The sequence below is a fragment of the Acromyrmex echinatior genome, chromosome 2 (assembly GCF_024713525.1).
Source record: "Acromyrmex echinatior isolate Ae372 chromosome 2, ASM2471352v2, whole genome shotgun sequence".
Classification (NCBI taxonomy): domain Eukaryota; kingdom Metazoa; phylum Arthropoda; class Insecta; order Hymenoptera; family Formicidae; genus Acromyrmex; species Acromyrmex echinatior.
The window spans coordinates 9,973,557-9,988,700 of NC_141853.1; the positions used below are offsets into that span (position 1 = coordinate 9,973,557).

The 15,144-nt window shown below is 33.6% G+C and overlaps 1 protein-coding gene and 1 long non-coding RNA gene across 5 annotated transcripts in view; one reads left to right on the top strand and one right to left on the bottom strand.

Annotated features, from left to right (window-relative positions):
- bdg (sodium-dependent transporter bedraggled) overlaps window positions 1-15,144 on the bottom strand; it is a 76,729-nt gene that overhangs the window by 47,083 nt on the left and 14,502 nt on the right. For all 3 annotated transcript variants that reach the window (XM_011059592.2, XM_087416663.1, XM_087416662.1), the window contains one exon: window positions 5,947-6,936. In XM_011059592.2, the coding sequence (XP_011057894.2) occupies window positions 5,947-6,936 (990 nt within the window). The remainder of the gene's footprint in view (window positions 1-5,946; window positions 6,937-15,144) is intronic.
- On the top strand, window positions 6,711-13,696 carry LOC147910475 (uncharacterized). Of its 2 annotated transcripts, none has more exons than XR_015548440.1 (2): window positions 6,711-6,835; window positions 8,112-13,696. It is a non-coding gene; the product is annotated as an uncharacterized LOC147910475 (long non-coding RNA). The 2 variants fall into 2 exon arrangements; XR_015548439.1 differs by lacking the exon at window positions 6,711-6,835 and adding an exon at window positions 6,883-7,010.

Genomic DNA, 15,144 nt, shown 5'->3' on the forward strand with positions numbered 1-15,144 from the left:
TTCTCTAAACATTTTTCACAGGAATAGCATAAAGTACTTTCAAACATGTCAACTATTCGGTAATACTCGTATTTGTACATGTATGGACATTCTCTCGAATAAAAAAATTGGAGTTGGGTTCTTTTATCGAAAACAAACGATATTTGATTTACGATGATTGATAGAAAAAAATTTAACAAATGCGATTTTAAGAATGCAAATAAATGAGAATGTTATTTTTCGCCTGATTTTAAACTTTTGTTTAATATTTTCACTTAAAAAGAGATTAAAATACAAAATTAAAAACAAATATTAAAATAAATATTTTCGATCGAAGTGGATCTTGGTGCTTAAATATTTCAGAGAAATTTTTATACATATCCAATTCAGCATATCGCGCTCCGAAATCTTTTTCGATTTTAAAACGCACAATCATGAACAGAATTAAAATAGTAATATCATGTATTAAATTAATAAGCAATTTAATTTTTTTACGCTAATAAGAATCTTAGAAATTATTATATTAATAATTTGATGTTAATCTAAACATCTTAAAAAACTGTAGATAGTTAATTAAATTTTCTTGGAAGAGAAATCATATCAATTTTCAAGACGTATCGTTCTGTTTTATCAAACATTAATTTTCGTATACCCTGAAAAATTCAGAGATACGATCTCTCATGAGGTATTTCACGATTCGAAATAATTATGAAAGAAATTCTTGCAGTAAATGTCAAAATAAAATTCAACGTTGCTGCTCCAACGTATATTCTACAATTGTTCGCTATAATCGGATTTATTATCCTCCGAAAATATAGAACCAGTTAAATTACAGAAACGTGATGTACGAGGATAATCACGGCGCGTTTGTAATTGCATTAAAAATTTTAATGAAAGCGAAGCAATTCATCACGATCGATGATCACTGTTCGAAAGGAACGATCAGTTTCTTTGGCCTCGCCGCTCTCGATGAGAACTCGATACCAAGATAATCGCAACTTCCACGAACGAAGAAACAGCTCAACACAGTTCATTGACAGGGAAGCTGTTTCACTGACTTCACGGGAACACGAACCGATCGAAATCGCCGCATTCATTGCGCTCATCCACCTCGGGCGAAGAGGAGTCACGCATTTCTTGGATGGCCATCGATCCCGTTCGATGTATGAAGTGATCCGCACGTGCTTACTCCGCTAAATCGAGATTTCATCGATTTCGACAGGTTCGCGATACACGTGAAGATCCTGAGATGTCTTCCGTCGAACGTATTATTCTTCTCGATTGTGAATGGAGATTTCTTGTCAATCGATTTCCAGTTATTGATTAATTCATTAAAATGAAACTTGAAAAAAACTTGAAAAAAACGATCTTGCTGAAAAACCTACAGTGAGTGCAAAAAGTATTCATACAGAAAAAAAAAACTTTGTTTTTTAAAAAAACTTTGTTTTTAAAAAGTAAATATTATCCAACGAAAAATGAGTCATCGAACTGATGTTGAATCGATATCGATACGATGATTTCAACATCAATTTGACATCGATTCGATGTTTAATTGGCGATTATTTCTTGGTGAGTGATTAACAATTTATTCGTAAAGAATAAAATAGACTGTATGTTTCTTAAAATTATATATACCAAAAAGATGTGTATTAATTATAGAAAATACATCATTTGAAAAATTAGCGAAAATTAAAAATTGTATTGTTTGGATGCTCAAAAAATATTCGTACGAGAAATTTAGCTTTTAAAATCAGAAATACATGCAAAGCTCGTTTGTTTATATTAGAACAGAATGTATTCATTGTATAAAATTGCTAATTAATGTTTATTTTTTACAAATAAAACTTTTTTTATAAAAAATTTCCTTGTACGAATACTTTTTGCTCTCACTGTATATAAAAATTTAACTAGTTACAGATCTCAAAATAATTTTATTAAACTTTACCATTGAGAGAGAAATAATAAATAATTAAAATAATTTTGATAGTATTATTAAAATAATACAATATTATTAAAATAATTATGCAGAGCGCTTATATTGATTACTAAAATACATTGAAAAAATATTAAATTTTAATAAATATTTATTTGATACAAAAATCATTAATTTTATTTAAGTATAATTTTTTATTGAGTAAATATTTATTTATTGTGAGTAAATGTTATAAGTTTAAATGTTTACTTAGTACTATTCAAAGAAATATAGTAAGATTTAGTAAATTTTTTTTCAGTGTATCAAAACTTTCTTCAACATCTGACTACATTTTTTAAATACTTCAGCAAGACAAATTTTGATTGCTCATTCAGGAAAGCGGATTACGCAACAGGTTACACGGTTCATCGATAGCGAAATAATTTCAAGACGCTCGAGACCTTCTCAGTCTTAACGAAATCTTTTACCTCACGCGATTCATTATAACGGATCGAATTGATTGACTAATCCTATAAAACACAATATCCTCAGAATGTTATACGAATATTAAAAAGTCCATTTCTACCAATGTAGATTAATTTTGATCTCCACTTAACGTACTTCTTGTTCTTTTCTAGCTCTAAGAATCAGAAAAAAAACGGATAAATTAAATCGAGATTCAAATTAAATTATATTAGCAAAAATGGACATAATTGAATCGACCAGTTGGTTTGTTATAAACTTATCATCACAGCGTTCGATATTTCGAATTTAATTTTAGCACAAATACATTTGAACAAAATTATTTCTTCACTGATTGTGAAACGTGTTATTTAAAATATCAAATTGGCATTGATGACGACGAATCGTTTGCAAATCGAGATATCTTGCATTTGTCATCATCATTTATAAATAACAATTTTATCCAACAGAGATACTTCTAAATAAAGCGTCTATAAAATGTCTATAATACTAACAGAAAATGCTCGGAGATTAATGGCAGTAAATCTCTCGCAATTATAAACATTTGTCGTTTCATCTCGGCACGATAAATTATGTTTCGTGTAGCTTATGTTTGATATCTCATGAAGTCTCTTGCAAAGTGTCGGTTACAGATAAATGAACGTAATATCAAGACTACGGCGTTTATGATTTTAACATCAACCGTAAATGGCATCAACTCGTTAAACTTGTATGGAAAACAAGATATAATTTACAGTTACCTCCGAGCGATTGATAAATTTATTATAGAATTCTATATGGGTTACTAGTGTGACTTACCAGGACAATTAAAAATGGCCGATTAAGCACGTGCATAATATTAATTCTCTACCAATGATATTTTACAGCGGATTTTATCGATCGACTATTTGAATACCGTACGAGGTAAAATAATACACAGTGTATATCATTGATAAAAAAATATACACAGTTTCAAGTATTTGTGAGAGAAAGAGAATGAAACGGGATGTTCTGATGCATTGCGGATGAACGAATCCTGCAGTTGAGATGTATGACAACACAACCATGTCATGTCAAGGACGTTAGATGAAACACTGAATAAAAAAACCGTCTATACTTTCTTTACCATAGGTTTCTACACATTGATGCTAAACTGCTGACTTTTATGACAATTTTTTTTCATTATTTATTACTTCATTATTTATTACTTCATTATTTATTACGTTATTAAAATATCATCAGGAACTGTCAATTTGATCGATTTATCTTATTTTTTTATGCTGAGTTTATATTTCATTGAACAGATCGAATTACCTTCGTATGAAATATTTATAATATTTAAAAATAAATTATAAAGGCACGCAATTTTTTTCATGGATTATCAATATCATGATGTAAAAATATAAATTTTGTTTCCGAGAATTTTGCATAGTGTTGATCAATTAGAGAGCTGCAAATGCAAAAACCAATATGGCTCCTATGATTTACAGACAGATTAAGCCTATCACACGTAAAAAAGTTTTAATTTTAATCGTCAGATCGTAAACATATCGATTAATTATGATTGAGCATTCTAAAACGTCAGATCGCACTCTTAATTGATCGATTTGGTTAAAACTTTGTGATTACGATTAAAATTTTTTTACGTGTGATGGTCTTTATATATTGCCATTTGAGGCTAAATTTTGATTGGCTGCTCCGAATTCAATTTCACCATTATCATGAAACACCTTATATTTTTACATCATGGTCAATATATTCAGTTTACCGTTGTCAATCAATTACGTATAATTCTGCAAGAACATTAATTTGAACAAAAAGCAAGGATTACTGATTTCCAAGGTAAAAACATGCCTAACGGGGACAATCGGACGAGGAAGAATCCAACGTGCGAAGATAATGTTCTCTCTTTAGTCTATTTGCTTAATAAATTCACTCTAAAAGTTTTAGACAATTTTTTTCAAATTACACATTTATTTTGAAAAATCGATTTTGATAAAGTATTTAAAAATTTAATTAAATACGTATCTAAAAATAATTTTGTCAAAATAATTACATAGAAATCTGGAGCAATGATACAAAAAAATTTAATTTAACAATCAGTTTGAGTGTTTCACGTAATTATTTTGATATTTGATTCCAACAGAATTATTTTCGGATCTGTGTCGAGCTAAATATTTTAATAAAATCAAACTTTCCGTGTAATCATAAAAATGAATAGATTTACATTTTAACCACATAAAATGAAAGGTAACAAAATATTATTTAATTTACGGAATTGAATTATCATTGCTTCTTGGCTATTTAACAATGCAGCGTGACAAATTCAAGCTGACGCACAGAGATCCATCTTATGTTAAGATTTCAGTATTTATAAACAAGATGATTTAAGCAAATGATGCAACCTGTTATTTCAAAACTAGGAGCTAATAAAAACCATTCTTAATGTCTCATATATAGGTCATTTAAAAAGTATCCGCGGTTTTTTGTTCAATTTTTGAATGACCCATATATATATAAAATGTTTTGTTTACCTTGATGTTACATCAATTACGTTTTGTATCTCGTGTTTCTTTAAAGATGGAAATGATCTTGCAAATTTTTCGCGTAAATCTAAAGAATTTTACGCATGGAGTAGCACAAGCCATCTGTATCTCTACCGAAAAGATCTGCAAATTTTTTCAACTACGTAAAAAAACACAAGTACGTATCACGCATTGTTCATCATGTATGCCGTTATAGTTTTGCATCTCGCTTTTCTAGGTAGAAACGGTCTTTCAAGTTTTTTTCTGTGAGTGCCTTCCATTTAGTGACACAAGTCGACACAAACGCCGTTCTATTTTTCTTTGCACTCTGCACTCCATGAGTAAGGAAAACAAAACGATACTTGTGTGACTAAATGGAAGGCACCCTGTATACATAAGTCTGAGAATTTCACGCATGGAGTAGCACAATCTATCTGTATCTCTACCGCGCGAAAAGATCTGCAAGCTTTCTCAATCACGTAAGAAACGCGATGTCATACGTGTTACGAGTTGTTTATCATGGCTGTTACCGTTTTGCATCCCACTTTTCTATAAAAGTAGAAACAATCGTGCAAGTTTCCTGTTTAAGTTCCGAAGAATTTCACGCATGAAGTAGCACGATCTATTTATTGTTACCTGTACAGAATCGATCTATCTGTATCAGAAAAGATCCGCAAGTTTTCTCACCTACATAAAGCGGCGTCTACAATAAGATGTAAGAAATTTAGAGAAAATAGGCACAACAGAAAAGTCAGGTTTGTATGGCTCAGGACGGAAATCTACCATTACAGAGGAGACCAGACCTTTCGGTTTGAATCTCGTGGAGCGCCCTATTATTTTTGTCGCTTTATTTCTTACTAAGATTTTAAGACGTAAAACTTAAACGTTAAGTCAGCCGTAAGAAATTGATCAATTATAGCCGTCATTCTCCTCACATTCGACTGTAATCGAGCAATTTCTTACTTAAGAAGATTCTCAAAGCTACAGTTTAAGCCTTAAAATCGCATTGGAGACGCAATTACAAAATAAAAAAAAAAACGAAAAAAACGAAAAAACTCGTCCACTGACCTTCTGACAGCGGCGCGCTGCGGGCTGGTCGCCGTGCTGGAAGGCGCGCTGCTGGAAGCACCGCCGAAAGAGCTGGAACACGTCGTGTTGCCGGACGCGGTAGTGTCGCTGGCCGTGGTCGTGGAGCCGAGGCTGCCTTGCCTCGAGGACACCTCGCGATTTCGCGACCCTTGCGATCTACCGCCGGCGAACTGCCGGCCGGTTCGGCGGGGCGTCGCGACGCCGGCGATCACGTTTCTCGCGGGCGCGCTCGAAGGCCGAAGCAGCGCGCCAGAAGCGCTGCTACCATTGGTCTGCGCGGCGAGGATCTCCGGCGCGATCAGGGCGATATCCGGCAACGAATTCGGCGCCGAGACGATCGCGGCGCGCCGATTGGCCGGTTCGTTACCGCCGACGTTGGCGCGTTGCGTACCCTCGGGTAACCGTAGATGACGCAGACGCCGCATGGATGCGCGCATCCACGAGTTCGCGGCGGCGCCGACGGCCGCGACGGTCACCGTCGTCGTCGCGCCGTCGCGATTTTCGCGATCGACCGCCTCGTTCGTAGCGTTGCAACGCGCGGCCGCGGCCGCGGCCTCGTCATCGTCGTCGTCGTTATTGTTATTATTACCGTTGCGATACCGACGGTGCCTTCCACTGCTGCGACGATTATTGTTATTGTTGTTTTGACGATCCAGGAGAAGCGCGCCACTGGAGGATGGCCACCGCGAGCCACCACCTGCTAGGGACTTTGCCGTCGCGGTGACGGACATCGCGACACTGCGGCCCATCGTCGTTTCGCGATGCTCGGAGGCGCGCCTGCGCCCTGCACTTCCGTTGGTGGGGACGGCGTTCACCCTCCCACCCTGTTCATTACGTTCACCGGCGATTGCGAGCGACTCCGCGGCTCGTAAGTACTCCACTTCTTCGAGCCACGACCAATCCACCTCGGAACCTTCCGAGCAAACGTCCTCGCTCGGTTTGATCGCTGATTCTACTTCCGGCGGTTGTCTGCAAGCACAAGAAAAAATGCGGGTTGAACTATGCGGGTATCATCACTCCCACAACGATTAACCTGAATACTGGTGAAACAGCTTTCTTTTGTAGTAATGCAAAAAATGAGAAAAAAGTTGCTGCTTCAAAAAGATATTATTACTTGATTTAACTAAGTGCAACGAACCGACAAGCAAATATTTGTTAATTCAAACATATAACAAATATTTTAGAGTTCATTTAGTTGAAATTTTTTCATAATTGGGTTTCAAAACTGGAAAAGATTTCGGCGTGTGATTTGCAGAATTGAATATGTACTTAATATATAAATTCAAATATCTAATCTAATACTTAAGAATTCATATATTTAACCCATATCGAAATATTTAATCTAAAATCCGCTTTAACCGAAAATAAGATTTCTCTCACTTAATTAGATTTATTCTCATCGGTCCAATTTCGTATTATAATTGTTTAAATTTTAGATATTAGAAATTAAAAATAATTTTTCTTCATTATTTAAATTAATAATATTAGCTACATTCAGCAGAAAAAGTGGCTTTGCTTTCCTTAGTTTCTCATTGCCTCTATAAATGCATAAATCAATCATATTGAAAAATCTTACAACAATATTTGCAACAATAAAAAGTTTTTTTCTTGCTGAACATAACCATTAATAGCCAATCGATTTCTTACGGGCAACATTTTTCTCTTCAAATTGTCTTTCACGTAAAAAATTCGAACAATCTCCTTTTGACGTGGAGAGAAGCAACAGGTTTTCTCCGCTTTTCTCTCTAAATTCGAAAAATTTTCGTATTAAAGCGCGACAAATGAATTCGATTTTGATCAATGAATTCGATTTTGTTTTCTCCGATTTTAAATTAATAAAAGTAGTGCATTTCTTTTGCCGATAACCGCGTCTTCCTATTGACTGTTTTTCTATTAGCCTCGATCATCTTGGACCTAATTATTTTATCGTCCAATAACTACTTATGTTCCTACCAATAAATTAACTTTAATCTTTCCAACTTACTCTTCATCTTTTTCTAATTCTTAAAACTAAAAATCAAGAGTTTGTTGAACCGAAATTAAGATTAAACTACATTGATAGAAATAGGCATTAGTAATTCTTTAATACGATACACTTATTAGGTTCAATATGATGGACTTTTGCGCTACTTTTATTAATACAGAGTTTCAATCCGCACGCATTCTCTCTTTCCTGAGACTCGATGGAAAGCAATGATAACAGTCCAACGCGTGCCGGGAACAGTCCAAAAGGAAGAGATTACTTCAAGCAGGGACTTCCTGAACGGAAACTCCTTGTTCTTCGAGAGTAGCGCGTGCCGCTTCGAGGGGTTCAAAAGCGTCACGGAAGGATAGACGAGAGGAAGAAGAAATGTCACCTTGATGCGGGTTCCACGGCTCTCGCACACGACCCCCGTATACCGTATACCGTGACTTCCGGTATGAAGCGTAACGCCTGTGAGCGGCCACCTAGTCCGCGCGACGCACCCAACGTTGCGCGCCAGAATGCACTCCTCTATGACGATCCCCGTGGGTTCCACCCCGTGGGTTCCCGGCCTGCACCCCACATCCGTCCCGAGTCCCGACGTCGATCACCTAGACGACGAAGGATAACAGAATAGGAATCGCACCCTACACGCGTGTGAGAGCATGAGCCGCGTATACCTGGTCGCATCACATCCGCCCGCGTGACTTCTATCATCTACCCTCGGCGGGGAACGTCGCGCGATTACGAATTGTGGGAGCATAATCATAGGAATGTGGGTGGAGAAGCTTGGTAATTTCTCCTCGTACCTCGAAACGTAGAGCATTGAGTTGTTCACAGGTGTGTGGCCGGGGGATGGAGGGGAAATAGTGGTTAGAGTAGATTACAGCAGATGATTCAAGTCTCTCGAGGAAAGAGAGGAAAATTATGAGAAAGTACTGGCGCTATATATATATATATATTAGGTGTTGGAATTAATTCGTAGCGTTTTACAAGTGATGGGAAGTACTTTCATTAATGTATTTTTTAATGCTCATGTGAAATAAATAACATTCTTTCATTAAAAACGCTACGAATTAATTCCAGCACCTAATATATATATAAAATATATTACGTAACGCGCGCGTACATCTTATCAAAGTAGATTATTTAAATATACGTATATTCAAGGAATTTTGTTTCACAGATAAGATCTCACGTTCCGAGAAATATATTAAATTAGATTTTGGCTACGTATCGATGTATATACTGCAAAAAATATATTAATTTTAACTTAAAGATGTATAACAGATTTTCTGAGATATGCATAAATATTAAAATTAACGTTTTTATGTTTATTTTTTTCTGTTTTATTATTTTAATATTTTAATTTGCATGTCTCCATTATACTTCTTTAAGTTAAAATTAATATTTTACTTTTTACGATGTATCTACATTTAATGAACTTGCGTACATAAAAACTGTCATTATATAATACAATGTAAATTTATTAATGCATTAAAATGTATGCCAATTTTAATCTTTTTGCTTGGAAAGTCAGGATATTATATATTATATATTTTAAGGTATCTAAAGATTAAAATGATTTCTCAAATAACACAAATAAAAAGATAACATTAATATTGAGTTAGCTAATAATTTCGCTTATTTTTGGAAAATGATATTAATACGAAATAATTTCTACAATAATGTCAGTAATAAATTTATTTGCATTTAATAAATATTTATTTATATTTAATATTATAAATAATAATATTATAAATATTTTGAGAAAAATGATGTTTCAATATTTAAAAAAAGTTTGTTGATGTCAAGTTTTGAACATCTGTGTCATTTTGAATATGAAGAATAAAAACAAGTATTTGTAGTATATTATGCTTTTATATTTCGATAAATACGCTACACAAAAAACAGTACATAAAAAAGAAACAACAATGTGCCAAAAATACTTATTCTTATTGTTCCATATTCAACACAGTCGAATATTTGAAACACAAACTTTTTCTTTGCGCGTTGTAATGTTGTCTTTCAGAAAATATTTACTATAAATATAAATAAATATTTACTAATGTCGAGATTTTTTACTAATAGGATAATTTTCTCTACAAATGTCATATTTTTGTGCTTATAGAATTTATTCTCTTTGTTTAAGCAAAAAAATTTAGGCTATAATCTTTGCCTACTCTACTTTCTTTTCTCTATATTCCTACATCTAATTTGGTCGATGCAGAAAGCACGTAGTAATTCAGAATCTCAAGCAATAAAACTTTAGATTTAGTAAATTATTCAGCAATGTTACGTGCCCTGGAAGCTTAATAATTTCTAATATCTTAGAATCGCCCGAGAATTCCCGAAGAAATGTAAATTTAAATTATTACGAGAAAAAATGAAATGCAAACAAACATTGTGATTTCGCAAACCTAAATATCCGTAAGCAAATTCTATGGACGATTTACGCATACACCTTAATTGTATTTTTTTTCTATCCCACCAATCTCACATTCAGTTAATTCTGAGTTTCTCTAACTATGAATCGTAGATTTTTTTTTTTTCCATTTAAAAACTGCCTCGCATCGTGGACATGCAGCGAGGCATTGAGGGGATTTCGTCACAAAGCAGTGCGCATAACTGCGACGTGGCTTTCCGGATGCGTAATGTCCGACCGACATGGCGCGGCTCTCACCTTATTGTACGCGAGTCGCGCGTGGGAAGTGTTTCGCCAATATAACAACTGAAATTTGTTGTTCAAATCCCGCATGTCTGCGAGAGAGGTGAGGCCGCATAACGTTCGTGCGCTCGATGACCCGACTGCTTTCGCAGCGCCCGCGGCGGTTCGCGTATCAATCCGCTGGACCGACTTTCTAAACGCGGTCGTGCCCTTTCCCAGCTAGTCTGTCTATCGATAACAATATCGTCGCTGTGCCGATCCTTCGGTGGCTCAAAAAAATATTTTCGTACAAAACAATTGTCGCCGATACAATTTTACGTCGTTTGGCAAAACAGATTTCAGAATTGAAGAATGAAGATTCAAAAAAATCAAACAAAGTTGAACTCAGAGCTTCAAGCAAAACACGATTATTTAAGTGTTAACAAGTAAATCTGTCTTGTAATTATAATTATAAACTGAGCTGTAGTTTAAATGCACTTTTTCAAACGAAAACTTGCTTGGAAAACATTAACGATATTTAAAGTCTTATATTTATGTAATATCGTCTTAAGATCAGTCTGCGGATAAACATAAATCAAACAGAACTGTATAGCATTTTACATTGTTAGATATTAAAGGGGAATAGCAATCCAAACTTTTAAAAAAGTAATATTTTGTTATTTTTAACTTCCATGTGCGTCAGTGTAAATCAATCCATTTCTGTGGTTAATTAACGTAGTAAAGTTACGAAGTAAACAATGTTGTAATTAAGGTATTCACTTAATAAATAATAAACAAAATTTGAGGTCGAATTTAATACATTGTCTTAAATCAGAATAGTAATAAACAACAAGGAGCATTGAATTTAACTGTTTATTCTATTATTTAAATTAAATTAATGACATATTGAATACGAGGAGTGACGACCTTTAAAAATGATTAAAAATATTAGGTGTTGGAATTAATTCGTAGCGTTTTTTAATGAAAGAATGTTATTTATTTCACATGAGCATTAAAAAATACATTAATGAAAGTACTTCCCATCACTTGTAAAACGCTACGAATTAATTCCAACACCTAATAATTTAAATCGCGAGTATAATTTGACATTATAAATATATGAATTTAACAATGAAGAACATTACTTAATTTTAAAATTAGAACAATTTATGAATACTAAGAATCTTCGTACATTACTTATCCACGTTCTAATTTATATGTACATATCGAATTTATTTCGAAAGTCAGAGATAAGTCGTGACATAGAAATCTTTATGTTTTCACTAAATGAATTTTCCGTTCGTAGATTTCTTATCCTTTTCAGAAGAAGAAGACCTATTCCTTTTCTACTTATTCCTTTATATTTTATTGTGCGTCTCTTTATCTTTGTACTGTATCACCTTGTTCTACGAATTGCATCTCCGATGATAAGCATTAAGCCTTAAACACAATTAAAATCACAAGCAATAGGAACAGAGGAATAACAGATTTCAATCTAGAATTTCAACCGCATTTCTGATATACACCATTTTTGATAAATTGAAATTTCTTATTCCTTGTTCCAATTGCCTGTAATGTTTTTTATTGCTTGGCAGAGCAACTTGTAAGACAAAGTGGATAAGTACAAAGATAAGATAAAGAGACATATAATAAAATGTAACGTATTTAAGGCTTTACGGCGTCAAAGACGCGACTCTATTCGTGGATTAATCCGAGAAATGACTTTCTAAACACGGTCGTGCCCGTTCTTGACGCGCCCATATCACATGGCGATATCGCAGTCGTATTGTAATAGGCGACAAAGATCTCTTTGAGCGGTATCAGTACCGCACCACTATTGTTATTAATTATTTCCTACGCGTGGAACAAAAGCGGCTGTTTCGCTATTGTTGCGAAGGTTGAATTGCTCCTCGAACGCGGCGTTAATGAGCAAACGGAAGAGAATTACGGAGAATTACAGGTACGTTATAGGGTGGTGGTGATTAGTAAATAATCCAATCCGCGAGAAAAAGTAGACGATAATAGTAGCTTCTTCATTCGTTACCAAAGATAACGATATTTCATTCTCATGTATTATTTCGTAATGAAATAGGAGCGGAAATATATGGCTTAACCTTTAGAGGTCTGCAAAGCCATGATAAGTTATAACATGTCTCTGATAATAAAAAGGAAATATTCTTTTCAAAATCCAATAAGAAGTTTTATTAATTACAAATCTGACAGGAAGATCATAAAATTAAAAATGGTTAAATATATTATTAAGTTATAGATTATTTTTATTGATATGTGTTTTGCTCTAAAGTTGGTATTTATAAAATTTTGGAATCGTTAATAAGATTACACATTTTAAAATAACGAATCCAACATGAATGACTGAAGTCAAGAAGAAATTGCAAAAATTAAAATTTAATTTATGCAAAATTTATGAAGATTTATTTATTCGTTTTAAATTTAGGTCTGCCATACTCGTTATTTTAAATTTTACGATCTCATAAATTCATAATCATCTAGAAAACCGATAAATATAAAATCAAGTACAAATCAATGCAGATATGCAAAAATTATTTTCTCGACGATGTTAAATCATTTTATAAATTTCGTGATTTTAATTTCATAATAAGCGATTACAAACATCTATAAATACTTGATTTGTATAATACAATAGAAAAATTCTATCTGTATATTTTAACGTCTCAAAATCAGTGTCAGATTTGGCATCTGATTAAACATTTTCAGTCTAGAATGAGATTTTGGTGATTTAAAAAAAATTCGACGACTCTCTAGAAGGTAAAGTGCTATAAAAATACCATTATTTTTCTTCGGTTATATCGGTATATTTATCGTTAATTCATCGTTTCGTATAATATGTGTTGTTGCGGTACCGAGCACACGAGGATCAGAATTTTCCGCTTTCACATGTCATACGTAATATACCATCCTTCTGAAGCGTTTCGTTCAATTCGAAACGGGGCTTAATTTATCATGTCCGCGTGCTTACGTGAATACTTGCCTCGCGACACCATATCACGACATCATCATGAAAATGCATAGACGTCATTTACCTGTACGGCTTGACCGTGATGATTTTTTTTCTTTTTCAAGTGAGAGCAACGCATTTGCATTTAGATTCCGAATATTCACATTATCGCTTTGATCCAGCAGTTAGAAAGTTTCACTATCTCCAGAGAGAGTAAATTTCTGAAATTTAAGAAGCTTCTTGGCTCTTAAATTTTTAACTAAAAAAAAGGAAAGGAAAGTATTGCGCTTGAATGTGCGCAATTGGATACAACGTGAAACTTTTAATGTAAAAATCGAGAATGATTTTTAACGAATGTTGTGTGTATTCCAAGCGGCAACTATTTCAAACTGTTATTTATAACGTCAATTTGAGTTATTTATTTTTAATCAATTCTGTAGTCGCCACTGCTCTTATCTAATTGTTATCTAGTGTCATTGATTTTACTAAAACAATGCAATTATACAATTTAGTTCAAGAAATGTTTGACCCAAATTTATTAGTTTATTATTTATCAAATAATATGTATGTTAATATAAACGATGTTTACATGGAAATGGATTGATTTACGTTTTGACATACATAAAAACTAAAAATAATAAATATTATTTAATTCAGGGATTGGATCGCTATTGCTTTTTTAATATTTACCAGTAAAGGTCTGTCAGCTAAAAACGGCTCTCTAAAACTCTCGAGCTTATATTTATGCTAACAGCTTGAAAGGTAGGGCATACGTAATGCATTCGCGGTCGTCAAAGAAGATCTGCATTTTCATTGTCAGTGTCTTTCGATCGACTTCGTGAGATCCCGCGTCGCACGTCGTTTCTCATCGTCACTAAAGCATCATGTGCACATCGAGCAAGTCTGAATTGAAATAGTTTGCACGCTCGTTAGGCTTAGGCCTATGTAAATACTTCCGGCACGAAAGTGCGTTTTCCTGCCGACGCATTCGAGTCTACCTACACGAATTCTTATATTAGGTTTACCGATATGAATTCACCGTGAGAAGTTGCTATAAAGACAGATTTTAGCCGAACGAGAAGTCAAAATAGAACTTCTTATAAAAACATCGCAATATCTTTGTAGTGAAAAATTAAAAAACACGATTTTAATTTGATTAAAATATGATATTCGTTTACTTCCTAATCGTCATGAATTAATAAGAGAAATTGAAGAATCAAATTTGTCGAATTTTCAAAACCGATTTTTCGAATTTTTATTTGACACAAAATTTAGTACCTTTATTTAATTTTTTTTTAATTTTCAATAATTACAAAGGTTGCATTAGGAATATTCTTTTGTGTCTATGAATAATTTTCAGAGTTTTAATATCTATTTTAAAAAATTATTAATTTACAGAACATTTTATATAATCCTCTCAAAAAGTTTGTTTAGCAATTCCGTTCTTTTTTTTACTGACGTAAAGCACACAGAAAAAAACAGATTTGCTGAAGTATTTAAAAATTTAACAAGGTACAAATTTGAAAATAATTTTACTGGATCATCAAAATCATTTAAGCATTAACGGCAATCCAACAAAAAGTTTTAAGC